The sequence below is a fragment of the Macaca thibetana genome, chromosome 1 (genome assembly GCF_024542745.1).
Source record: "Macaca thibetana thibetana isolate TM-01 chromosome 1, ASM2454274v1, whole genome shotgun sequence".
Taxonomy (NCBI): Eukaryota; Metazoa; Chordata; class Mammalia; order Primates; family Cercopithecidae; genus Macaca; species Macaca thibetana.
Window position 1 is genome coordinate 156332351 of NC_065578.1, and position 27057 is coordinate 156359407.

Below are 27057 nucleotides of genomic sequence, written 5' to 3' on the forward strand. Positions count from 1 at the left end.
TGTCAAGCTAGGTTGGGCTGTGTTCTGAAAGCCCTGGGCTGCCACTGATGGTTTGTGAGAGTGGAGTTTTGCTGATAAAATGAGTGCTTTGAAAAGTGAACCTGTCTTGGTGGTTTGAAAAAACTAAGACTTTAAGAATGCATTCTGTTCTCCCGTGGCTTGGGGGCTGGAGAACAGAATTTAACATGTTAACTTGGTTGTTCTCAGAAGGTTGATGGCAGTAACTACAGCTGAATGAACCTCCACGTGACCTTTAGCTCAGCTAGGGTGGGAAGTACTGGGGAGAAGGGTGGGGTCAATGTGAAGAGCTCAGAATCCCTCCCTCACACCATTTCCACAGGACCACACCCTGGTTACAGTGGCCCTAGAAGCCTCAACCCCAATTTTCCTACCACTGCAGACTATAGAGAAGCAAGTTCTGGTTCAATGTGGCCTGCTGCAACTCAGTCTCTCCTCCTCCCCTCCCGTTTACTCTAAAGCCCTCTGATTTTACCTGAAATGAAACAGAAGGCCCCAGCTATGGTCACAGTGACCAGAAGCTCCTGTGTCCCACTCCACCAAGGACCTTGCCTTTTAGTCCCCAGCCAACCCTCACTCACACAGAAAGCACTGTGGGGACATTAACTCTCCCTCCACTTGCACCAGTCTTTGGATGTTCAAAGTCATTTCAGGAAGCCCAGAAGAGAAAGAGAAATTGTGGTGGTATCAACAGTCATAGCTGTCCTGATAGTACTGGCCGTAGTAGCTGTAGTAGTCTCAGTATAGTTACAGTTATTGTAGAGCAAGCAACGGTTTGTCAGGTAAAAGTCACTGAGTGCTTGCTATGTGCCGTGCACTATGACAAGCATTTATCCCATTTTTTTCTCATAGCCAAGAGGTAAGTATCATTATGTTTTCCATTTTACAGATATGATAGGGTATCCTTGGTGAAGACGTATATGGGATTCTGGATTCCAATGGCAGAGCTTTGGTGAGGCCAGCTTGCTCATGACACCCTCTAAGGATGTCCTATATCCCTCCCCTTTCCCTTCCCCACCCCAAGTCCCCGTCACCACCTCTCCCGAACACACAGTTTATATCATGCAACCCCTTTGACCAGATATATGTTTATACACTTTGGTGCAGGTAGCTTTCCAATTTTGCACAGATGTCTGTAAGTCACTTTTTTGGAACTTGGAGCAACATCTTTGTAGAAACTCTACTTATAAATGTTGATTCATTCCCAGTCTGCAAAGCAATTGGGTTACACTATAAATAGCATCAAACCTGAATGCTTGGGATTCTTGGGAGCTAGGGGTCTATGAGATTTACAAAGGACAGCTTCTTTCTCCTACTGGACATATCAACAGCCTCAGGCAACATCTGAAATAGTCAAGGTCGTCTTGGGTCAACTTCTGTCACACTCCACTCCCTCTCCCTAGCTGCCCTCTCTGGAGGTCCCTCTGAACTTTCCCCTCTGAGGGGCTGTAGGCCCTCTATTGAAATGCTAACCTTCTGCCCTGCTTAACCACCTGCTCCCAGAAGACCTACTCTCCTCCCGACCTGCCCCCGCTCACAAATCAGCTCCACAGGAGCTCCGCCTTTGGGATTAGAACCACCCAGGGATTTCAGCATCATTTTCATGGCTTCTTTCCCACTGCTGTATTTGACCTCCTGACTCTCTAGCAGTTGCTGGTGATTTCATAAAGGATTTCTCACAAGCAGGGTTAAGGAAGAGCCAATGGTTGCCACTCAAGTCCATAGAAAACAGGCACTTCTAAATTAGGGGTGGTATATGTATTCTATGGCATTATCCATATGTTTGTGTTCCATGGGTCTTCAGTCTACCTGAAGTCCATCTGCATGGACCCTCCTTCAAGGATCCAAGAATCTGCTGATCCAGAGCCTGCATGGCCTGAGTGTTCATCCACAGTGGTTTTCACAGGGGTCAGATATCCTGTTTCCAGCACTGGCCATTCCTCCCTACCTGCTTGCCTTTTCCCATGGGATGCAATGGAGGCACTGGGGGACTTTAAGACTTCAAAGCCCAGAGCAGCTGGCAACTCCTGGGACTGAGCCAGCACCCAGACTGGCCTCACTGTGCTCTGCCATGGGAATCCAGCATCCCATGGTCACCTCTCTCAAGGGAATTTATTATCTGAATCCTATGTCGGGAGTCAACTATGCCATGAACACTTCCTCCTTGGCATAGGCCTGCGTCGCGCAGGCATCAAAGCAACACAGACATTTTACTGCATGGTGCAGATAATTGCTTAAGAATGCAAAGTTCTTTCTGAAAGAGATGTGAAGCGCTTTCTAGGGCTTTCCAGTAATCTTCTTTTCTCCCTGAAACAGTCAATGTGAGAAATCCACTTCCGGAAGGTGACCACCTCCCTTCCACACCCCCGCCACCCCCAGGGCCATGCTCTTGAGGAAAAGGCAGCATCACGTCCTCCCCTACCAAGTGGAGGCTCTTCTGATTTCCACTGCTCTCAGCAGGCCTGACTCACAACGAAACTGCAACCTCAAAGTGCTGGGGGCCAGGATTGCGAGAAGGAAATACAGGTGAACACACGCAAAAGCTGCCGGAGGAAAAGGTTTTGTTTCTCTTACAGAATGGCACTTCCAGAGCTAGGCAGAAGCTATGAGCTAGAAGAGGCTGACAGGGCCTGGTCTTGTGCTGACCTGGTGGGTTTGGAAAGGAAGGAAAATGTGTATCAGAACCACTCATGTTCGCTCACTCCTGCCAAGGGGAACAGAAGGGGCAGGCTGGGAAGAGAGATAGGGGAATCACAAAATTCAAGGGCAGTAGCTTTGGAAATCTTCTTAGAAGAACAACTCTGGCAAGCTCTTGGCTTACTGATGCAGAAAGCAAGGCCAAGGGATGAAAAGGAACTTGTTTGGGATCTCACAGTAGAAGGTCCGGGGCTGGAAACTGGGTCTCATAAATGCCTGAGCCAGAGAGTCTTTCTACTATGAGACTGACTTCTCTGTCTCCCTGTAACATCCTCAGAATATTGGAGTTGAAACCTGTTCTGTTCCAAGTCTTCAGATACATGAAGAGACATACTTAGCTTTTAGCAGCTGAGTATTCCCAAGGAAAATCATCAGCCACTACACCTCGGATGGACTGACTACTTGCTGTATGTCAAGTATTCATCCAAGCATTGTGTACAGTCACTCATTCCGCCCTTGCAACACTATGACACTGCCAATTATCATCTCCAATTGTATATAGATAGTGTCCCACAGGGAAGCTCAGAAACTTCTCCAAGGTCACACAGATGGGAAAGGGCAGAGCTGGGTTGCAAATCCAGTCTGACTCTAGGGCCCGCACACTTAACCACCATGCTCTGCTGCAAAGACAAGCCCAAAGACAGAGCACATCTTGGGGTTTCCAGTAACAGAACACTTGGACCCAGGGTAGGGCTGGGGATTGAGCAAAGTGGGGAAGGCATTTCCAGCCTTTGCTGTCAGAGGTATATAAGGTCTACCACATAAGAGAGGCTCAAGTGCACAACCCTTAGCCACTTTTGTGAAACCAACTGACTACCTGATACCAATTTATATCCAACCCACTGCTTGAGGCACCTGAATTCAAAGTTCTTGCTGGGAACAGTCTCAGATCACCCAAAAGCCAAACAGTACAAAAGGTACAAACAGATTATCCTTAATTACTTGAAAGAATAATACTGTTTAGAAAGTATTCATTGTATTTTAAGTAAGTATTTCAAGTATTTTAATCTTAAAAGGAATACTTTTTAAAATCAACAAAAGAGGATCAGAACCTTGCTGGGTCTCCTTAAACTATTTTGAACTGTATCTGAAGGTTGAGACAACTGAGGGCCTCTGGAGCTCTTAGTCCAGCACCAGGGGAAAAAGAGATTTTTCCCCCTTGTTCTATAGATGGTCTCCCACAGTCAGGTGGGCAACCAGGGATTGAGCTTTAATCTGACCACACAATGTCTGACCCAGTTCCTAAAAGGGTGCCCTCCTTATAAAATGATTTCTAAATTCGCCAGAGCACTTAGAGCCCACCTACTGTGTGTGCCAGGCAAATCTGCATGGGATAAGAAGAGAATGGCAAGCCAATGATATTGATTTAATTGGATAAATTCTGGCCAGTGGAGCTAGGAAATGTCTGTTTTTATTTTCAATGTTGTTCTAAAAACTGAGAAAACACAAGGGTTACCAAAGACTCAGCAGGGTTTTTAATGCCCCTTGGAATGAAAGAGGAGGGAGAGAGGAGAACAAAAGGCAGAAGAAAAAAGCAGAGCCCAAAATAAGCCTGCAACAGAGTCCGTCCAACAGCTCTGTGCCCCTTGACCACACCCAGCCCCTAGAACCTAGTCCTAGGCCTGGGGCCCCTTGGAGAAGGGGTTTACAGTAATGCTAGGTCACTGGCAAATCAACCCCAGAACTCCCATGGGTTTTGACTTGAAACCACAAACACTGCTTGTGAGGCACTGTAGCTTCCGTGACATGTGAGAGGCTCACAGGAGCTGCTAAACTGAAAGACCACCCTGGTTATTTGGAAACTCTGAATAAAGAAGACAGCAGTGGGCTTCTCCCTTATCTACCCAGGCCAAGTGCCCTGTTGGTACATCCTCTGCACCTGCCTCTGAGGCCACATTTTGATCATTCTCCTCCCACTTGTCCTCACCCAGAGATTTCTGTGAAACACATACAGCATTCATTCTCTAAGGGTGGTCTGAGAAACCCTGAGAGGTCTTCCCTTTTCCAAGGGAAAATTCTTATGCTCCGACTAAAACGGCGTATTACGACAGACCGGATGTAGGAGCAGTTGTGAGGATCCTGCTTCTATCAAGCCAGAGAATTAAAGAAGCTTGGGAAAAAATGCAAAACAATGCTAAATGTGTTTTGGTTTGGAAAATAGTTACATCTCATTTAAAAATGCCATGTTAACATGTAAGGGTTTATTATTGTTTATGACTTTAAAATGATGTCATAGGAAGTATTTTTAAAATGTCTCAGTTTTACTTTCTAATATGATAAATGTTTATATATATGTGTGTGTGTGTATATGTGTGTGTGTGTATATATATATGTATGTATATATAACCCACATAGGTGAAAGTTCTTTGGGGGTCCTCAATAACTTTGAAGACTGTAAAGGGATCCACATAGTTCGCCAACAGCTGACTTAGGGAACCGAGGGCAAGGCTGGACGCAGTTACTCACACCCACTCCCTTTCCCTTCTTCCTTAGTCTATGAGCTAACTAGTAAATGACAGTCATAGTGGAAGTAGCATGAATCCAAGGTTAGAGGAAGCACCTGCATCTTCACATGCGATGAAGCTGTGCATCCAAAATGCACAAAACAAACAGAGTACGGGGAAGATTGAGAGTCAGTGGCACATTTTAGAGGTAAGGACCAGAATGGCCAAGATGATGGGAAGTGCTCAACTTTCTCCTTTTTTTTTTTTTTTTTTTTAATGAGACAGAGTCTCACTCTGTCACCCAGGCTGGAGCATAGTGCTGTGATCTCTGCTTACTGCAGCCTCAGCCTCCCAAGTTCAAGTGATTCTCCTGCCTCAGCCTCCCCAGTAGCTGGGATTACAGGCACCTGCCACCATGCCCAGCTAATTTTTGTATTTTTAGTAGAGACGGGGTTTCACCATGTTGGCCAAACTGGTCTTGAACTCCTGACCTAGTGATCAAGCCGCCAAAGTGCTGGGATTACAGGCGCGAGCTACTGCGCCCAGCCCCTCTCCTCTCTTTTATAAGGTTTCTGGAAGCTCTTGCTCCTGTAGGGGTACTGCAGTGGGAAGGCAGGCCAAACTACGCTTTTTAATACTGTGACACTCATGGATCAGAGACAAAATAGAAATGCCGTTCTGTCTGAAAATATTCCAAGGCTCGAAGTCTTCCCCTAAGACAAAAATATCTAAGCCAACCTCACTATCATCCCCAATTCCTAAACTTAAGGTACCCAAGGAGTACAAAATAGATTCATAACTGTTTAATGGATGGAAACTTATTGTCATAGACTTTCAACTTCTTACCACCACAACCTCACACACTGCACACATCTTAGACAACTGCCCCTAATTGTTGCTGCAGGCCCAGAGAACTCAGAGTGATTTGATACTTATGTGAGTAAAGGAATTAGGTACTGATTTGAAAAAGAATTGCGTTCAGATTCTACCTTTGCCATTAACTACCTCTAGGACCTGGGAAAGTCTTCTCCAGGCCTCTGTTTGCCCATTTGTAAAATAAGACACATGAATTTGATAATATCTAAGACCCCCTCCTCTTCTGACATCCTATAGAATTTTTACATTCCAGCAGCCATGGGGGAGTTAACATATGCCTGGAAGAGCACTAATTAGTAATCAGATCAATTCTTTTAAAAACTGGAAAAGCTATAATGGGTATATGCATATAGTTTGTAAGGATAGTGGTTTCTTCAGATGAATCCATTCTCTACTTATGCTTTATAAGAGATGGAAGAACAACAGACATACAGCCATGTAGCACTACAAAAAGTTTAGGAAGCACATGCTCAGCTGCTCAGTCAGCCAACAAATATTTAGCAAGAACCTTGGATGTGCCCAGAACCATGCTGAGTACTGAGCAAACAACACTCATCAAAAATAGATACAGGCCCTGCCCTCGAGGTGGCCACAGTCTAACAGGAGAGACAAAGGTCAATCAAATGATCACACAGCCACATGTCTAATGCAAACTGACATAAATACTATGGAGGGGCAGGAGCAAGGTGATCCAAGAAGATACACCCAGGGGGCCTGACCTAGACTGGGGAATGATTAACTCATTTGAGGAAGGAACATCTGAGCTGACAGCTGAAGGATGAAGACAGGAGGAAAACAGGAAAGGAGAACTAAATGTGCAAAGGCCCTGTGATAGGAGAGAGAGGGGATAAATCACTGGGTATAGTGGCTGATGTATGTAAGCCCAGCCACTTGGAGGCTGAGGCAAGAGGATCACTTGAGCCTAGGAGTTCAAAAACAGCCTGGGCAACATAGCAAGACCCTGTCTCTTTAAAAAAAAAGAGAGAGAGAGAGAGAGAGCATGTGGATCATTTGAAAAAAAAGAAGAAGAAAGTCAATGAGGCTGGAGTGCAGAGGGAAGTAGAAAGTGGAGAGTGCCGCAAGTTGAAGCAGAAGAGATAGGCAGGGTCGGATGATAAAGGAAGTTATAGAAAACATTAAGAATATGAGTCCTTATTTGACCAAGAGAGGGAAAGTGGGAAGCCATGGAAGGGTTCAAGTAGCAACAGAGTCATGATCAGATTGGTGCTTGGAAATAATGACTTGCTACAACATGGAGAACGTCTAGAGAATGGATATTAGAACACCAACTTGGCATTTATGTTGGAGTCCAGGAGAGATAAGATAATGTTGGGGTGATGAGACCCAACACCAGGCCATGGGGGCTATAAAGTCTGGTGGAGTCAAAGGAATGAGCAAAGACAAGTTAAGCGTGCATAAAGTGGGTCCAGGGGGCCAACACTGGTACGGAGGCTGTGAAGGCCCCAAGTTCTGGGAGCCCACATTATTTATTGGTGATCGAACAAAGAAGCAGGTGGTGAGGACTTGGGGGTAAACAGTTGAGGGCAAGAGGATGTGGGGGTAGAAAGGTAGTGGTGCATCAAGCATAGCTGTGACGGTTTAGCATTTTCTTTGACACATATAGAATATGCTGTGCTGCTCGAGATAATGGAGAGCATGTTTACGAGTCTGGGAGAGCAACCAACAAGTCTATGCACATTCCAGAGGCTACGATGGATTTTATGCCCTAAGCCCTAGCCACGAGGGGTTTTATGTCCTGGGCTTAGATTTGTGGTGCAGCAGGGCAGACTTCCACCCTTTGGCACAGAGCTTGGTGTTCCAAAGGCCACGAGCAGTTTGAGACCCTGGACCCCGGACATCTTCCAAGACTCTTTTATATTATGACAGACAAGCCAGTCCTGTCTCAACTCTTCTACCAACAGATAGTAGCTTGAACCAGACAGTCATTGTTGGTGATGATGGAAATGGAGACAAATCAGTAGATTAGAGGAATGTTTATGAAGAAAAATCTGGAGGTTCTGGTGACAGATTGAACATAGACGGGCAAGGAAAATGGAGGGACCAACAAATCATTTCTAGAGTTAATTGATAGTTCCATTTACTGAGCTAGGGTGCACTGGATGAAGGTGAAACCAGAGAGAGATGATTTTACTCTCAGATCCAGAATCAACTACATAAATTGGCAGGGGAGGACAGTACAAAATAAAAATGTGGAACCTCCTGCTCAACAGTTATTGAGAATTTCAAGATGGTGATAGCAGAGCAAGTGGAGGACTCTTTTAGTCATGGGACCCTGTATGACTGCAGAAGTCACTTACCTACAGACCCAGCCCTGCTTGGATATGTTGGGTTGGAGGTGCCAGTCATCCACTGGAGACTGGAGCAAACTAAAGCCCACCAGAGGGACAGTCCTGGAGCTAAAAGAATCCATTTGTGCCCACACTTAGGAGCCCACTAGTTATCCTAGGTAGTCATAAAGATAGAGCAGAAACAGCTATGGTCCTCTGGGTGGCCAAGGTTCCAACACCTGGTGTCCTGGTCCCTGATAAGCCAAATTTCTCATATGAGAAGTTACAGAGCACAGTGTCCATCCCCTAAGGAAAATCCAAATTGCCTGATGTGGCGCCACAGTTGCACAAAGGGGAATTCCACATTGGCTGCCCAAAGATCAGCCCTTCCGCTCATCTGTGGTTTGCAGTGTCTGCCAGCCATGATCCTTGGAAGGGCACTTAATCCGGTTTGCATAACCCTTGTTCCATTCCACCTAAGGGCCATCCCCAGCCCGGGGTCCTCCTAAACTTCTGGCCCACCAGGCCTTTATTCTGAAGTACCCCAGACACTATCAAAGCCAATGTCAGGACAGCCCAGAGGAATATGGTGCTCACAGACCCCTGTCCCCTTGCACCCCAAGCTGGCCACACTTTGGGTGTGTGATGGACATGGGGTCTGTTGCAGCACAGCTTCCGAGGAAGCCTCTGTCCAAGGAGCTGAGGAAGGTTATTCAAGGGAATACTAGAAATTTCAAGCTGGCGAAGCTATTTTACACACTAAATGTCCTGGATAAGAAGAAATGAAACTCCTGTTATCAGCCATAAAAAATAACTACTAATGGCAAATAGCAGTCAAGCCCCGAGGGGCTTCTTCATCAGGACAGTTGTATGCCCTCCCCAAGATGGCCACAATCTCACCTTCTCTGCCTGTATCATCAACCTGCCTGCTCTCTGCTGGCTGACCCTGTTGCCCGACAAGCTGTCTAAACCCAGAGTCCAGCAAGCCCAGATCCCTGAACCTTCCCTCTGCAGTTCCAGAGCCACCCTCACAGGGCTCCTAGCCCGCTCCCCACTCTTGGGTTTGAGCTGCGGAATTGCAGTAAGGCATGGGGTAACCAAGAAGGTTGCCATTTTGCTTGGCATGAGAGTAGCTGGGAGGCAGATTCCTTTTTTTTTTTTTTTTTGAGATGGAGTCTTGCTCTGTCACCCAGGCTAGAGTGCAGTGACGCGATCTCGGCTCACTGCAACCTCCGCCTCCCGGGTTCACGCCATTCTCCTGCCTCATCCTTCCGAGTAGCTGGGACTACAGGTGCCCGCCACCACGCCTGGCTAATTTTTTTGGTATTTTTAGTAGAGACGAGATTTCACCATGTTAGCCAGGATGGTCTTGATCTCCTGACCTCGTGATCCACCCACCTCGGCCTCCCAAAGTGCTGGGATTACAGGTGTGAGCCACCGCACCCAGCAAGGGAGGCAGATTCTTTTTTTTTTTTTTTTTTTTCAGTTGCAAGATTTAATAGAGTGAAAACAGAGCTCCCGTACAAAGGGAGAGGACCCAAAGAGGGTAGCCGTTGTCCCTCCCGCTGTGCTCTCAGGCAATATATGATTGGCTATTTCTTTACCTCCTGTTTTTGCCTAATTAGCATTTTAGTGAGCTCTCTTTACTACCTGATTGGTCGGGTGTGAGCTAAGTTGCAAGCCCCGTGTTTAATGGTGGATGCGGTCACCTTCCCAGCTAGGCTTAGGGATTCTCAGTTGGTCTAGGAAATCCAGCTAGTCCTGTCTCTCAGTGCCCCCTCTCAACAGGAAAACCTAAGTGCTATTGGGGAGGTTGGCCAATGACCGCTCTAACAGGAGGCAGATTATTTATAAGATCTTGTGAACTGTAGAAAGCACCCTCCAAAATCTATTTGCATAAGCACACACACACATATACACACACACACACACACACCAGCAGTTCTTGCCTGCCGAGATTCCTCTGCAGCTAAAGTGGTGAAAGTTACGGGGTGGAGCTTCCTAAAAAGATTATCAGGGTCTCCTGGGTTGGTATGCCTTTAAACCTTTGGACTTTACCACCTCCTATCTCTCCTATCTCCTCTCAACAAAGGTTAAGAGAACAAGAATGCAGAAAAAACGGGTCCAGGATGACACCTGAGTGCTTGCTTTGGGCTTCTTGATGAGTGAGACAGAAAATAAAATAAAATCCCCTTTTTTTAAAGCCATGCTTACTCAGGTTTTCCTTCATTTGCAGCTAAATACAGAAACGAGAGAATATTTTGGAGTAGGGATGGAAGAAGAGAGGTATTTGCCTTCCCACAACCTTCTGATTTCCCAGTGTGTCCCCAACTGGAAAAATTCATTTAAAATGGGTGTAATAAGCTTGATTAGATGCCTGCTATGCATCTAGGCTTGAGGGCAAACTGGACTCGGCCTTTTGGCCTCAAGAAGCTCACAGTGTGAGAGTAGCATTTGTGACCTCTTGAAATTCACAGAACTGAATTGTGCCCAGGTTGACACTCTATCCATCCATAGGTGCCTGCCTTCTCACTTCCCTCTTTGCATGAGCACCTTGTACCAAAATCCAAACCCAAATCTCCTCACATGTGAGTGTTGGCATTTATGTCTCAAACATGACCTATGGGTTTGGGACTTTTCCCGGTGGACGCCAGTGACTTTTCAGATGAACAGATATCTTCAAAAACTTGAGAAATAGGAGTCCTGTTTGTTGTTCTTGTTGCCTTGTCAATATAAGGGCATAGGGTCTTTACTCAAACGTTCACATCTATCTCTTGACAGCAATACTCTGAGACATATTGATGGAGAAGCTGTTGTCTCCATATGTTAAATGAGGACGTGCATCAGGGAACTTGCCTATGGTTCTCTCCAACCACTTAAATTCTGAAACTTTGAAATGAGAGTGGACAGTAATTTCAAATCAATGGGGAAAGAATCAACTCTTCAGCAAATGGCTTGAGATAATTAGCTACACATTTCAGAACAAATAAAGAAGTCAGATCCCGGCCGGGCGCAGTGGCTTATGCCTGTATTCCCAGCACTTTGGGAGGCCGAGGTGGGTGGATCACGAGGTCAGGAGATCGAGACCATCCTGGTTAACACGGTGAAACCCTGTCTCTACTAAAAATATATATAAAAAAAAAAAAATTAGCTGAGTGTGGTGGCGGGCGCCTGTAGTCCCAACTACTCGGGAGACTGAGGCAGGAGAATGACTTGAACCCAGGAGGCAGAGCTTGCAGTGAGCCAAGAACACGCCACTGCACTCCAGCCTGGGTGACAGAGCAAGACTCCGTCTCAAAAAAAAAAAAAAAAAAAAAAAAAGAAGTTAGATCCTAACTTCAACCCTATTTAATAGATTATAGATGAAAGAAAGGTAAAAATGGCTTTTACACTCCCTTCTTCCTGACATTGTGTGTGTGTGTATTTGCACACACATCTCAAATAATAAGAAAATTGAAGGGAGGCTGCCTGCCTCCCTGAGTCACTCTCCTTCTCCTTCTGAGTGCTTACCTGTGCCCAGACCACCTCCTTAGCCTCACACCCTCCAGGCTCATAGGGCACTCTTCTATGCCCATCCCAAGTATAGCTGATCCTTCCATGGGCCAGACTCGGTGCTAGGTACCAAGTATGCAAAGATTAATAAAACAATGCCCTGTTTCAGGGAGCTCAAAGCTGATTGGGCAAGGCACGATGTGTACATGAATGACAACCATGGTAGGGTTGTAGGTTTCCTAGTAAGGTAAGCATAGGGCATGATGGGAAACAAAGGAAGGAGGGGTTCACAGCCTCACCCAGAGTTCAGAACCCCTGGCCTGCCTGGTGTCTATGCTGAGTCCACTTCTGGAACACCCAGCTCAGAGAGCGGGCTAACCCTGCAGGCTAACACAGACACAGCCCAGAAAACCCAGGAGCCGAGGGGGAAGGAGAAAGGTGCAAGCAGGGGAAACCCAGGTCCTGGTCCCCTTCTCTCTGCTTCCTGGCAGCAGAACTCAGACAGAACCCTTAAGCCAGTGTAAGGCTGGCAGGACCAGTAAGTTCTGAGTGAGCTCCATACTAGTTTCTAGAAGGCTCTTTCTCACTTCCTGATTCTTAGGTTTCTACATTGACACTCCCTGAAGAGTTGGGAAGAGACACCACAGTCCCCTGACCCTGATCCATAGGTCACCACAGCAGGGACATCCATAGGCTGGGCCTGGGCCCTCTCATCCCTCCCTCCCATTCACTCTGTGCTGGCTGGGCCCCAAGGTGTTTGCGCCCCTTGCAGTGAGTGACCTTCTCCAGTGGAGCAGGCTCAGAACCTTCTGCCATTGGAGATGTCCCATTGCTGATGCAGGAAGGTGAAGAGCCAGCAGAACACTGGGAACGCCCTCCATCTGGGTCCATGGCTACTTGAACTCAGTGCTGCCTGGCAGGCAGGAGGACAAGTGCTGTTGCCCTGTTGGGACAGATAAAAAACAGACACAGGGAGGATGAGTGACTTGCCCTGAGTATAGAGTGACAGGGCCAAGGCAGAGCCCAGGCCTCCTGCACCTAGGCCAGTGTTCCTCCCAGTTACAGTCTAAACTGGAACGGCAGGCAAAGTCCCTGTGGAAGGGGAAGGTGAAGTCTCAAAGGATCCCCAGAGACTTTGCAGATATCTGAAGAAGTCCTGATGTCGCTGTCCTGGTCCTTCACCAGGTAGAGCAATGCTCCACGCCGCAACTCAACTGGCTCCCCTTACCTTGTACACACACACACACACACACACACACACACACACACACAAACAAATCCAGGACAACACTACTAAGGCTTCTTTGGGAAGGGGAAGTAGGGATAGGTAAGAGGAAAGTAAGGGACCTCCTATCCAGCCTCCATGGAATCCTGACTTCTTTTCCCTGTTATTACAACTTCTTCCTCCCCATCTTTTAAACTTTAGACTCCAGCCACAGAAGCTTACAACTAAAAGAAACTCTAAGGCCAATTTAATCCAAGGTTTCATTCTATGTGTTGGAGATGGCATAGAGTAGGGTGAGGGAACCAAATTCTCCGTTGGCACTGGTGTACCCTTGTACAGGTGATGTAATCTCTCTGTGCCTCAGTTTGCTCACTATAAAATAGAGATGGTAGGGGTCATGGTGAGCACTACCTGACTAGCATATAACAAGCTTTCGGCAAGTGCAGACTACTCTTACCCACTTCCCCCAAGCACAGTTGGGGTGGGGGACACCTGGGACAGCTGAAGAGGAGGAAATGTGTGCCTGAGAATCCAAATGAAATCAGGGTAAAGGAGCCTGGAGCACATCCTGTGACCCTGCCTGTCCTGTAGGAAGCCGGTCTCTGGAAGGTAAAATGGAAGAGCTGCTTGGGAGCTTTGAGGATATTTAGCCCACCCCCTCATTTTTACTTGGGGAAACTAAGGCCCACAGACCTAAGGTGACTGTCTAAGTTAGCAAGGAGAAGTCTTGGGTATTCACCCTGGGTTGGGGGGACCCAATTATTTCTCAATCCCATTGTATTCTGGAATGGGCAATTTGTCCACGTCACTGTGACCTAGGAACACGCGAATGGGAACCCACAACTGCGGGCCTCTGCGCACAGAACAGCTGTTCTCCCCAGGAAATCAACTTTTTTTAATTGAGAGGCTAAAAAATTATTCTAAGAGAGGTAGCCCATCCTAAAAATAGCTGTGCAGAAGTTCATGTTCAACCAATCCTTTTTGCTTACAATGCAAAATTTGAAAACTAAGTTTATTAGAGAGGTTAGAGAAGGAGGAGCTCTAAGCAGAAAAAATCCTGTGCCGGGAAACCTGTGATTGTGGCTTTTTATGAATGAAGAGGCCTCCCTGAGCTTACAATATAAAAGGGGGACAGAGAGGTGAAGGTCTACACATCAGGGGCTTGCTCTTGCAAAACCAAACCACAAGACAGACTTGCAAAAGAAGGCATGCACAGCTCAGCACTGCTCTGTTGCCTAGTCCTCCTGACTGGGGTGAGGGCCAGCCCAGGCCAGGGCACCCAGTCTGAGAACAGCTGCACCCGCTTCCCAGGCAACCTGCCTCACATGCTTCGAGACCTCCGAGATGCCTTCAGCAGAGTGAAGACTTTCTTTGTGAGTATGATTCCCTCCTGTGCTTTCTCTCTTCCTGGGACTGCCTGAACTAGGCATTTTCCTGGAGCTATAAGAAGAACCCTCCTCCTGTGCCTCCACTTCCATCCCCAACACCTATTTCCCCAAACTTAAATTCTTAAGAGAATCCTAGATCAAGCCATAGGTTTAGTGAGTTAAGCTAAGCCAGATGATACAGTAAATGTGCAGGAAAAGCTGCCTTAAAAAGTAAATGCATTCTTTCTCATGCTAAGAAACTTCTTATAAGATCCTGCTAGAGCTCTATACTTTATTGGCTAGGAGAAGTAAAGAAAGGTCTGATTTGAGGTGAAGATGCTCCCCATGCCCTGTAACAGGGAAGCTTAAATTGCCTCTGCTTAGAGCCTTTCCAGACCTGAAAGACCAGTGGTTTGGGGAAGCACTCTACATGAGGGAAACCTGCATTAGAAGGAGCTTCTTATTCCCTGGGATCATTTCCAAGCTGAACTGGATGTCTACAGTGGGGAGAAAGAAAAGCAGAGAACAGGACATGAGAGGGGGCTCGAGGCACCGAAGGGTTGACATAGGTGTTCCTTAAAGCCGAGTGTAGCTCTGCAGAAAGAAGACCAGGACTGAGTCAAGTTTCTGCTTTCGCTTCAAAATCGGCCAGATTTTTTAAATAACTTGACTCTGAGGAGGAGGACCAGATTTAAGTGATGGTCCCATCACTGTTGAATCCTCTGTTTTTAAAACTCCCCTTTTGATATTTTGGGCCAGAGCCAATTTGATTTTAAAAAAAACAAAAACAAACAAACAAACAAACAAACAAAAACTCAAAACGCAAGGGCATCAAAAAGAGCGCATTTCAGTTATTTCTCCAAACCTCAAGTTCATTCTCCTTTTGTTCTTCATGCAGCAAATGAAGGATCAGCTGGACAACATATTGTTAAAGGAGTCCTTGCTGGAGGACTTTAAGGTGAGAGCAGGGGCGGGGTGCTGGGGGAGGGTGCAGCCTGATTAAGGGAAGGGAGGCTCTGCTTCCTGATTGCAGGGAATTGGGTCTGTTTCCTTCGTTTTGAAAACGAGAAGTGGGAAGATCTTAACTCAGCACATAGCAGCCAGAGGGTTTACAAAAGGCTCAGTCCTTGGGGGGAGGCTTCTGGTGAAGGAGGATCGCTGGAACCAAGCTGTCCTCTCAAGCTATTTGCGGCAGCCCCTCCTCCCAGCCACCTCCACCAATCTCTCACTCACCTTTGGCTCCTGCCCTTAGGGTTACCTGGGTTGCCAAGCCTTGTCTGAGATGATCCAGTTTTACCTGGAGGAGGTGATGCCCCAAGCTGAGAACCACGACCCAGACATCAAGGAGCATGTGAACTCCCTGGGGGAGAATCTGAAGACCCTCAGGCTGAGGCTGCGGCGCTGTGTAAGTAGAAGAACAGTTCTTTCCCTTGCAGCTGCCCCCAAAATACCATCTCCTACAGACCAGCATCCAGAGACACTCACATCTAGAGACACAGCAAAGACACAGACTGGCAGAGCTAGCTGTAAATGTGGAAAGACTCTTGGAGTCAGATCTCTTGCTCATTTCTCTTTGAGCAGGCGTGGGGGGTGGCTGCTAGGCATTTACATGTGAAATTTGCGAACAGCTTTCCTGTTATTTGTGAGTCATTTGTGGGTTATTAACTACTCCCCTCTCTCTCTTCATGAAAAGAGCCCAGAGCTTCAGTCAGGCCTCCACTGCCTCTTTGTAACTAGACCCTGGGCTGGGAGCTAAGGTTTCCAAGCAGAGGAAACATCACTCACCTCTTTTAATATCAACATTTGGAAAGCAAAGCTCTAAGAAGGGCCCAATTTACTGACAGGACTTCCCCTGGCATTTTAGAAGGGACAAGGGGACTATTCATCCCCGGGTTAGTGTCTATGAGTAATTCCTCTAAGTAATTTATTTCTCCAACTGACATGATGCCCTCACTACTAATGGTTTCCCTTGTTCTCTCACCAATATTGGAAAAACAGTTGGTGCCTATTTGTAGGACAGGGCTATGTGAAGGGTTTGGTGCCAGTAGCTTCCCTCCTCAGATGCTTAGAAATGGTCCTCAGTGGCTGTGACTGACAGGGAGGGACAGGATGGAGAGGCAGAAAAGGACAGGCTGAAGAATGCCTCACTAAGCACTGCAGGAGATACTGTAGAGTTCCGGGGGAGGAAGGAATCCCAAGACCGGGGTTGTCATCCAAGCCTTGCGAACATCTCGGAGTGGGTCCTGGAGAAATACATTTTATCTCCCAGGGCCATGGTTCTTCTCTGACCCTTGGATAGTTAGTAAGGGTGAAGCAGGGCTCAGTTCTCTCTGGGAGCTGTGAGGCGAGGCATTTGGATAAATCTAGCACCCTCATGATGCCACCAGCTTGTCCCCCAAGTGTGATGGACATGGAGCTGGGAGCCGGGATCACCAACACTTTCTCTTTTCTTCCACAGCATCGATTTCTTCCCTGTGAAAACAAGAGCAAGGCCGTGGAGCAGGTGAAGAATGCCTTTAGTAAGGTGAGCTTGGATGGTGGCAGAGAGGGTCTGCAGAGCACAGCCCATGCCCACTCCCCAACCCCAAAGCGTGGAAGGTGGTGAGGACTCAGTAGGCCCCATCCTTCATTGGAAGGAGTGTGGGAACCTGACAGATGGTATGACCTGCTCAGCCAGTGAGGAGCTGCCGCCTTGATTGTATTTGTTTTCTGTTAAGTGTCTTTGGGGGTTTCTAAATGACTGCTCGCTGCCTTTGCAGGCTTGCGGGTTAGGCTGGCCGGCCAGCCTGTGAACACAGTGAGCTGTGTGCTGGGGAGAGTGACAAAGGAAACAGAAAGTACAGAAAGTAGCTTGTTGGGAATCTAGGCTGAACCCACACGTGCAGGAAGCTGGCACATAAATGTGCACATACAAATACACCTGGGGGTTCAGCCCAGACTCCCCAGAACTCAGAGTGAGCAGGAAGCCGGATTCTCACTTAGCTGGAGTTGGTTCAAGCCCACTTTCCATCTGCCCCTTGCACCTGCCAAGGTGCCTGAGAATGTCAGCTCCCAAACCAAATAGGGTTTCACACTTCCAACTGTGCGTGAACTTTTTCAGTCTGATTTCCCAGAAACCATGCGGCCTATGTCCTCCTCGTGGGCTGGGGACAGACACTGCACAGAGTGCCAACACTGTAGTGTTGAACAGTAGTGTGAATTTCTCATAGTAGATCAGGGCGGCAGGGCAGGGCCTGTTCAATGTGTTGGTGGGAGAACGCAGACATTTAAAAGGCTCCCTCCTCTCCTTCTCTCACCATCTTGCTTTCAAAGTGCTTCCTCTAATGTCTTTTCATCACACTCTGCATAATCATCATGTGAATACGTGACCTTTAAAATTGTTGAAAAGGCATCATTTTGAAGACAGCACTTTGCAAAATGAATGCTCCCTTTGCTAGGCAGTAGCCGTACTTCAGGCCTGGAGGAGATGAAGGTCAATGCACTGCCTTTCCCAAGGCAGCTGGGCCTATCCTCTGGTTCACTTCCCAGCGTGAGGGAGAATAAGCAGCCTCTGCACTCAAGGTCATGCCCATCCATGAGCATGGGAAAGGGGAGCCTATTTCGTCCCCAGAAGGGATTTAACTGAATGTTTCTTATCTCTCTGCACAGCTCCAAGAGAAAGGCGTCTACAAAGCCATGAGTGAGTTTGACATCTTCATCAACTACATAGAAGCCTACATGACAATGAAGATACAAAACTGAGACATCAGGGTGGCGACTCTATAGACTCTAGGACATAAATTAGAGGTCTCCAAAATCAGATCCAGGGTTCTGGGATACCTGACCCAGCCCCTTGGGAAACCTTATTGTACCTCTCTCATAGAATATTTATTACCTCTGATACCTCAACCCCCATTTCTATTTATTTACTGAGCTTCTCTGTGAACGACTTAGAAAGAAGCCCAATATTATAATTTTTTTTCAATATTTATTATTTTCACCTGTTTTTAAGCTGTTTCCATAGGGTGACACCCTATGGTATTTGAGTGTTTTAAGATAAATTATAAGTTATATAAGGGAGAAAAAAAAAACCTTCCTTGGGAAGCCAACAGAAGCTTCCATTCCAAGCCTGACCACGCTTTCTAGCTGTTGAGCTGTTTTCCCTCACCTCCCTCTAATTTCTTTTGTCTGTGGGCTTGGGGCTTCCTAACTGCTACAAATACTCTTAGGAAGAGAAACCAGGGAGCCCCTTTGATGATTAATTCACCTTCCAGTGGCTCAGAGGGATTCCCCTAACCTCATTCACCAACTACTTCATTCTTGAAAGCTGTGGCCAGCTTGTTATTTATAACAACCTAAATTTGGTTCTATGCCGGGCGCGGTGGCTCACGCCTATAATCCCAGCACTTTGGGAGGCTGAGGTGGGTGGATCACTTAAGGTCAGGAGTTCCTAACCAGACTGGCCAACGTGGTGAAACCCCATCTCTACTAAAAATACAAAAATTAGCCGGGTGTGGTGGCGCACACCTGTAATCCCAGCTACTTGGGAGGCTGAGGCAGGAGAATTGCTTGAACCCAGGAGGCGGAGGTTGCAGCGAGCTGATACCATGCCACTGTACTCCAGCCTGGGTGACAGAGTAAGACTCTGTCTCAAAAAAATAAAAATAAAAATAAATTTGGTTCTAATAGAACTCAGTTTTAACTAGAATTGATTCAATTCCTCTGGGAATGTTACATTGTTTGTCTGTCTTCTTGGCAGATTTTAATTTTGAATAAATAAATGTATCTTATTCATATCATGTTCTGGTGTCCGTTGACTCTTGTCTGACTAAAATTGTTCTCTCGAGGATCCCAAGACAAAAGAGAATGGGTGAATGAATTCTGCATTTCAGAGAAAGGAAGCCAGCTACCCCCTCCCAGGAGAGAGGGAAGGCTCCAAACCCGATCAGAGAAAAAGCTATTCTCACTGCAAAAGCCAACAGCAAAGACACCATGGTCTTCCCACAACTCAATCCTTCAAAGATTTGCTCCTAAGTCCTTAAAGATCATGCTGATTTTCAAGGCTAGGGAGTAGATTCTATAGGTACCAAAATTAGAAAGGAAAACGGGGGAAGTTTTTTGGGGTTTGTTTTTGGTTTTGTTTTTGCTTTTTGAGATGGAGTCTCTCCCTGTCTCCCAGGCTGGAATGCAATGGCATGATCTCGGCTCACTGCAACCTCTGCCTCCCAGGTTCAAACAATTCTCCTACCTCAGCCTCCCGAGTAGCTGATCTACAGGCTCATGTCACCATGCCCGGCTAATTTTTTGTATTTTTAGTAGAAACGGGGTTTCACCATGTTGGCCAGGCTGGTTATGAACTCCTGACCTCAAGTGATCTACCCGCCTCAGCCTCCCAAAGTGTCGGGATTACAGGCATGAGCCACCACCCCCGGCCAGCGGAAGTTTTTAGGGTGAATACGAATTGCCTGGGTTATCCTGAGGATTAAGATAATGAGCTCACAGGGCTTCTGTCACTAGCAGATGGTCACAGTGCATACAGTTGGTTGTTACTGGTCATCACAACCAAAAACTCCCGCCAAATCCTCTTTGAGCTGAGATCAGAGGCAACAGGGCTGGATCCAACAGAGTTGAAAATAAGCAAATTAGCCCACTTGAGAGGATAGCCAAGGACATCAGCTGCTGCTCTTTCTATCCCCTCTCTGAGCCACCAGACAAATGTGAGACTGGCTTCTGACTGCGGTCTGCTGGGAGGGGCACGGTGGCTGGGGAAGCCCTACTCAAAGCCCCATGACTTAGAGGAGAGAGGAGGAAAAAAACGGGCTGAGTAAACACTAGTCTGCCTCACGCTCTGCCTGGGCAGCCCTGGTCTGGGGAAGGCTGGGAGCGGACAGGCTGTGGTCAGTTTTTCAGTAAGACCTGACTCACTTTGATTAAAGTAACCATAGGAAGGAAGTGGGAAACATCAAAGCGAAAATTCTGAGATGAAAGGGTAGGAATAAGAATGGAGGTTAGCAGAAGATAAGGAGAGGGGCCAGAAGCTGTCTACTCTGAGGCTGTCCATACTGAACTGAAGAAGACATCCTGAGTCTGTGAAAGGAAAATCTTGGGGCCTCAAAATCACTAGGCTAAAGGGAAAAGTCAAGCTGGGAACTACGCAGGGCAAACCTGCCTTCCATTCTATTCAAAGCCATCCCTCTGTTCACTGAGATAGATGCATATCTGATAGCCTCCTTTGGAAAAGAATCAGAAACTCAAAAGAATGCAACCATTTGTCTCTCACCTACCTGTGACCTGGAAGCCCCTTCCCTGTTTTGAGTTGTCCCCGTCTTTCTGGATGGAACAAATGCACTTCTTACATATATTGATTGATGTCTTGGATGGAACCAATGCACTTCTTACATGTATTGATTGATGTCTCCTGTCTCCCTAAAATGCATAAAACCAAACTGTGCCCCAACCACCTTGGGCACATGTCATCAGAACTTCCTGAGGCTGTGTCACAGGCACGTGTCCTCAACCTTGGCAAATAAACTTTCTAAATTAACTGAGACCTGTCTCAAATTTTCAGGGTTCACAAGTCCCCTGGCCTGGAAAGCTTAGGCAGTTAGCCTTCCAGGCATTGCATACTGACTTTAGTTTGAGGCTGGCATTTCATTTGAGGGAAGTGGGCATCTGAAACAAAAAGAAACTCACCTGAAAAAAAGCTGTACAGCTGATAAGATGTTAATGATAGCTACAATTTATTAGGCAACTACAGTTTATTAAGCTAGTCACTTATTTTAAGCCATCTGGTAGTATTATGTAGCAATTACATGGCATTATTGCTGTTTTCTCTAAGAGGAAGCTGATACTAAGTCATTTTTTTCTGTTGCATTTGCTCTAATGGTATTTAATAATCTAACATTCTGTAGATCATATTTGACAGTCAAGGCTTCGGAACAAGCATATTAACTCAGCTCTTTAAATCATGAGTTGACCACAGGTTAACCTGGGAGAAAACATAGGCTCTGCACTTCCAATTTATCGTCTGTTTGTGTGTATAATTGTTCCCGTATACCTGATATTTATGTTAATGGCAATATGAACATTGACTAACGTCATTTGCTGGCTACTTTGCTAAGTATTTGATATATATTAGCTCATTAATTATCATGTAAAACTATGAGGCACTATTAATATCTCCATGTTTTCATGTAGTGAAAATGAGACCCAGAGAAGCTATGTAATTTACCTTTGGTCATCCAGCTGTTAAACGACAGTCCATGGTCTTAATGATTATCCTACACTCCTAAAGTCATTTTCACAGGTAAATTACTGCACCATTCTTCTTTTCTAATATAATTCTGTTTGTATCATGAAACACTGAGATGCAGGTTTTATAGTATGTTGTGTATCCACTTTTGTTTGTCTCAAGATGTTTTTAAATTCTTCTTTGACCCACTAGCTGTTTGGGAGCATGAGAAATGTCAATCTGGCTTAGACACATGGGAAACATGGAGAATGGAGAACTGTGTATAGAATAAAATACTTTTCTCTTTGTATTATTTATTTATTGCTGTCTTCAAAATTTAGCAGCTTAAAACAACACTCATTTGTTATCTCAGCTTCTGTAGGTCAGGAGTCTGGGAGTGACAACTAGGAATTCCATCTCAGGATTCCAATGAGGCTTTGTCAGAAGGACAGCCAGGGCTGCAGTCACCTGGTGGCCTGACTGGGCTAGCAGATTCATGAGTAACATGGCACACTCATAGGGCTGTTGGCAGGTGGCTTTGGTTCCTCTTCATAGGGCTTCTTGAGTGTCCTCACAACATGGCAGCTGTCCTACCCAGAGCCAATGATGCAAGAGAGAATAAGGAGAAAGTTGCAGTATATTTTATGACCTAATTCCAGAAATCTCACACCATCACTTCTGCTATATTCTATTTGTTAGAAGTGAACCAGTAAGTCTAGCCCACATTCAAGGGAAAAGGAATCAGATTCTGCCTTTTGAAGGGAGGAGTGTCCAAGAATTTGTGCACCTGTTTTAAAACAATCACAACCTTCTAAGAATCTAGAAGAAATAGTTTTGTGCTCTTGAGCTGGTAGGGAAAAGGGGAGGAATTGGGTGGGCCTCAGTGTGCCTGGATAGGCCATCATCATGCACACTCCCACCCTCAGTCCTCTCTCATAGGCTCACTCTGATAGATTTATTTCTCTAAGGTTTAGTTTCTCATCTGGAAAACTAGCAAAACGTCTTCCCAGGTGCTATGGCCTGAATGTTTGTGTCTCACCAAAATTCATATTTTAAAGCCCTTTCCCCCAGTGTGATGGTACTTGAAGGGGGGACCTTTTGGAGGTGAGTAGGATTAGATGAGGTCATAAGGGTGGGACCCTCAGGATGAGATTAGTGCCCTAGAGAACTTGCTGTCTTCCCCCCACTACCCCCAAGTGCGCTCAAAGAAGAGGTCATGTGAGCACACAGTGAGATGACGGCCACGTCCAAGCCAAGAGAAGAGGACTCAGAATGAAACTTGCCTTGCCAGCACCTTGATTTTGGACTCCCTAGCCTCCAGAACAGTGAGAAAACAAGTTTCTGTTGTTTAAGCCACCCAGTCTGTGGTATTTTGCTGTGGCAACCTGAGCTGACTAATATACCAGGTTTGCTATAACTGCCAAATGAAATCTCAGGTATGAAGGTACGTATGTGTTTTGAACAGGGAGCGCAGAGATGAGATTTTGATGGGATTTGTTTTTCAACAAGCCTTTATTCTCTAAGAAAAGCAACTATCTCCTCTCTTCCATGTCTACGCTGTGCCCTTACACCTGAGTCTGAAAAATAGTGGAGAATGAGAATCTCTGTTTGTCTGTGATCCTGGCTTTGGAGGTAAGGAAGGTGGAAGCAGTGAGAAGTTCCTGCAATCTGTGATGACAATGTGGTTACCTATGGAGCCACTGACAGAAATTAGAGAAGAAGCAAATAGGTTCTTCCACCCTGGGAGTGAAGCACAAGGCAGAAGGAAGGGGAAGAGATCAGAGATGAAAAGAGAGAAGAGGTCAGGTGCCATGGCTCACACCTGTAATCCCAGCACTTTGGGAGGCCGAGGCAGGTGGATCACCTGAGTTCAGGAGTTCAAGACCAGTCTGGCCAACATGGTGAAACCCCATCTCTACTAAAAATACAAAAAAAAAAAAAAAAAAAAGTCGGGCTCAAGCCTGTAGTCCCAGCTACTTAGGGGGCTGAGACAGGAGAATCACTAGAACCTGGGAGGTGGAGATTGCAGTGAGGCAAGATTGTGCCATTGCACTCCAGCCTGGGCAACAAGAGTGAAACTTAAAAAAAAGTAAAGAAAAGAAAAGAAAAAGAAAGAAAAGAAAAGAAAAGAAAAAGAAAGAGAAGAGAGAGAGAGAGAGAAAGAGAGAGAGAGAGAGAAAGAAAGAAAGAAAGAAAGAAAGAAAGAAAGAAAGAAAGAAAGAAAGAAAGAAAGAAAGAAAGAAAGAAAGAAAGGGAAAGAAGAAAGGAAAGGAAAGAAAAGAAAAGAGAAGAAAAGAAAAAGAAAAAGGCAAGTTAGCTCAGTGGCAAATATTGCCCATTCTGTGACATGTGTCCCTCTCAAAACACTTATATGAGTAGTTTTAACTGTGGAATGTGGGAACCAGCTTTAGTCCTGGGGTGATTTAGGGAAAACCAGACATAACACTCCAAGGAAATGGGAACTGAATTGTAAGAACATAAACCTAGAATTTTAAATGATGGGAAGATCTTTCAACTTTCATATGCGACAGAACTGTCTACAGAATGAACCAGTCAATTGCATATCTCTGAGGGGCTAGTGGGTCCCAGGTGACACATGGGTTCCATTATTCAATTCCCCTTCTAGGCACTAACTCACTTGGTGACTTCAAAGATTTTACTTAACTCGCCCGGGACTCAGTTTCCTCAATAGTAAATAAGAAAATAAGTCTGAATCAATGGTTTCCCTTGGGGAAAACCATTCACCCTTGCGGCCACTACAGTGGATCCAATCGCCCCTGAGCCAATCGCCCCTGGGGCCACAAGAGTGACAGCACTCAGAGCATGGGATGGGTAGTCTGAGCAATTTCCAAAATTTGTAAAAGCCTCATAGAAATTGTGCATTCAGCAATACCTCCTCTCATAAGTCTGCACAAGCTTATTAAAAAGCACTTCTCCCTGTCTGGATGGAGTCATCCACTTTGTGTGGAACGACAGGTTGCCCCATGCCAATCAGAGTTCTATTTGGCAGTTATCTATTACATCTTTTTTTTTTTTTTTTTTCAAAGGAGTCTCGCTCTGTCACTCAGGCTGGAGTGTGCAGTGGCACGATCTCGGCTCACTGCAACCTCTGCCTCCCAGGTTCAAATAATTCTCATGCCTCAGCCTCCCAAGTAGCTGAGATTACAGGTGCCCACCACTACGCTTGGCTAATTTTTGTATTTTTAGTAGAGACGGGGTTTCACCATGTTGGCCAGGCTGGTCTTGAACTCCTGACCTCCAGAGATCCACCTGCCTCAGCCTACCAAAGTGCTAGGATTACAGGTATGAGCTACCACGCTCAGCCCATCTTATTACATCTTTGATTAAGGCAATCAGAAAATGGAATTATTTCTTTAAAAGTTTTTAAGCAGTCAAAACATTTTAAAATAGAGAGTCTCTGGAGGAATTTAATAGCAGCAGTCCTTAAATTAAAAGCTTCAAAACCACTAAAGTAGATGACCTCTTAATTCTGTTCAAGCCTGTAGTTCCTCATTCCAGCCACTGACTCCTCCAGCCCACCAGGCCTATTCCCACTGGACCCTCCTCCGGGACTCATTCCTATGTCTACAGCATCTGCACTCCTAATTTTCCCGGCAGTTCTCACTTGTCTCTGTATCATCAACAGCTCCCTCCCCCAGCAGAATTGAGCTGCCATTGAGCCTTCAGCTTCCAGAGGCCTCCTTGGCATCCTGGCTGGAGAAGACAAGGGGGACATAAAAGACCTAAGGAAAGTGATATAGCATACCTCTGACTCTACAGCACAGGGTGCTATGCACAGCCTCTGGAGTCTAAGCCCAGGCTGCCACTTACTTCTCAGCTACATGACCTTGAGACATTCCATAGCTTGGTATTCTCCTCTGTAACATGGAGAGAATAATTACTCTTTCAAGGTGTCGTTGTTAGAAAAAAATAAGGGTGTGAATACATAAAAATCTCCTGGCACAGAGTAAATACTTAATAAAAGCAGCTCTATCGTAGACATTTGGGAAAATGCTTCCATCCAACCAGATGGAACTATAGGTGCCAACACCATGGAAGATAGCTGGACATGCCTTGCACTTGTACGAATCATAGACCTGGGATTTTCCTAACAATGCCTTCTGCCTCCCTACCCACTATTTCTGGCCGGAAAGAGTAAAAGGTTCGTCCCTGCACTTGGAAGGGAAAAGAAAGGAAGCAACAGTTTTTGAGTGCCTACTTTCAATTTCTTGAAGGTGACCTCAGAAATGCTTGGCTTGGTGAAGTAAAAAAATACATGTTATGAATTATAGCCCCTAGAGTTCTATAAATCCAGTGAACAGCTTAACATACATGCCTAACTGCCATTTAGAACAATAATAGCTACACATATTATTAAGTTTGGATTAGATTGAACATGTAGAAAGCTCATTTGATTATAGCACTGGACTTTGCTCAAATATGCTCATTCTCCATCATTGCTGCTGATCTGCTAGTAATGTGAAATATGATAATTCAGGCAACTATTCTGCTTCTCCCTTACCATTATTCAAGAAAAAAATATTTTCCAAGATCATGAAGCCATTACATAACAGAGCTCATTGTGTGTCCAGTATACAACGTGGAATCTTATGCCTTTTTAAAGAAGTCTTCTTGCATTACTTAGGGAAGTGGGGTGTTATTTCTGCAAACCGACCCTGTTATACACTCTTCACCAAGGCTAAATTAGTAACTTTGGTCAGTATGTGGCATTAAGTAACTAATTGAATCTCCCTACATAATAATCTCCACATTCATATCTGATGATCATGACACCCCAATCAAAGCAGAAGTAGACTGCTTCTCCATAATCTGCAAAGATGGAGTCATCCACTTTGTGTGGAAAGACAGGTTGCCTCATGCCAATCAGAGTTCTATTTGGCAGTCATCTATTACATCTTTTTCTTTTTTTCTTTTTTTTTTTTTTTTTTTTTTTTTGGAAAGGAGTCTCCAAACCTCTGGCTTGGAGGCAAGCCAAGCCAGAGGTTTTACAAGATATACCCTTATTCCCTTGAACCTATTATGCTCTAGGTACTATGCTGGGTGTCGAAGAAAAAGCAGTGAATAAGACAGACATAATCCTTGCCCTCATGGATTTCTTTTAATTTTTAAAATAGAGATGGGGATCTTACTATGTTGCCCAGGCTGGATTCGAACTCCTGGGTGCAAGTGATCCTCCTGCCTCAACCTCCCACCAATCCTGGCTCCAGCTATATGAATTTAATAGCTAGATGAGGAAACAGATATTATAAAGTTAACTATATAATTTTATTATAATTGTGATTATTTCTATTAATTAGAAGTGTGAGATTTAAGAAAGCAACTAACTTAGACTCAGGGCTATGGGATGCTTTCATGAGATGGTAACATTCAACTGGACATGAAGGATGAGCAGGAGCTGGCCCAGTGAAGAGAGAGGTGG

The 27057-nt window shown here is 45.7% G+C and overlaps 1 protein-coding gene across 2 annotated transcripts; it reads left to right on the plus strand.

The window, feature by feature from the left end:
• Positions 1–14104: 14104 nt before the first annotated feature.
• Positions 14105–19177, plus strand: IL10 (interleukin 10). Of its 2 annotated transcripts, XM_050782149.1 has the most exons (5): positions 14105–14413; positions 15306–15365; positions 15660–15812; positions 16866–16931; positions 18056–19177. In XM_050782149.1, the coding sequence occupies exons 1-5, from the start codon at positions 14249–14251 to the stop codon at positions 18146–18148; spliced, it is 537 nt and encodes a 178-aa protein (XP_050638106.1). In that variant the 5' UTR covers positions 14105–14248; the 3' UTR covers positions 18149–19177. The 2 variants fall into 2 exon arrangements, with proteins under 2 accessions (XP_050638106.1, XP_050638105.1); XM_050782148.1 differs by lacking the exons at positions 16866–16931; positions 18056–19177 and having other exon boundaries at positions 15660–16259.
• The last annotated feature ends 7880 nt before the right edge of the window (positions 19178–27057 follow it).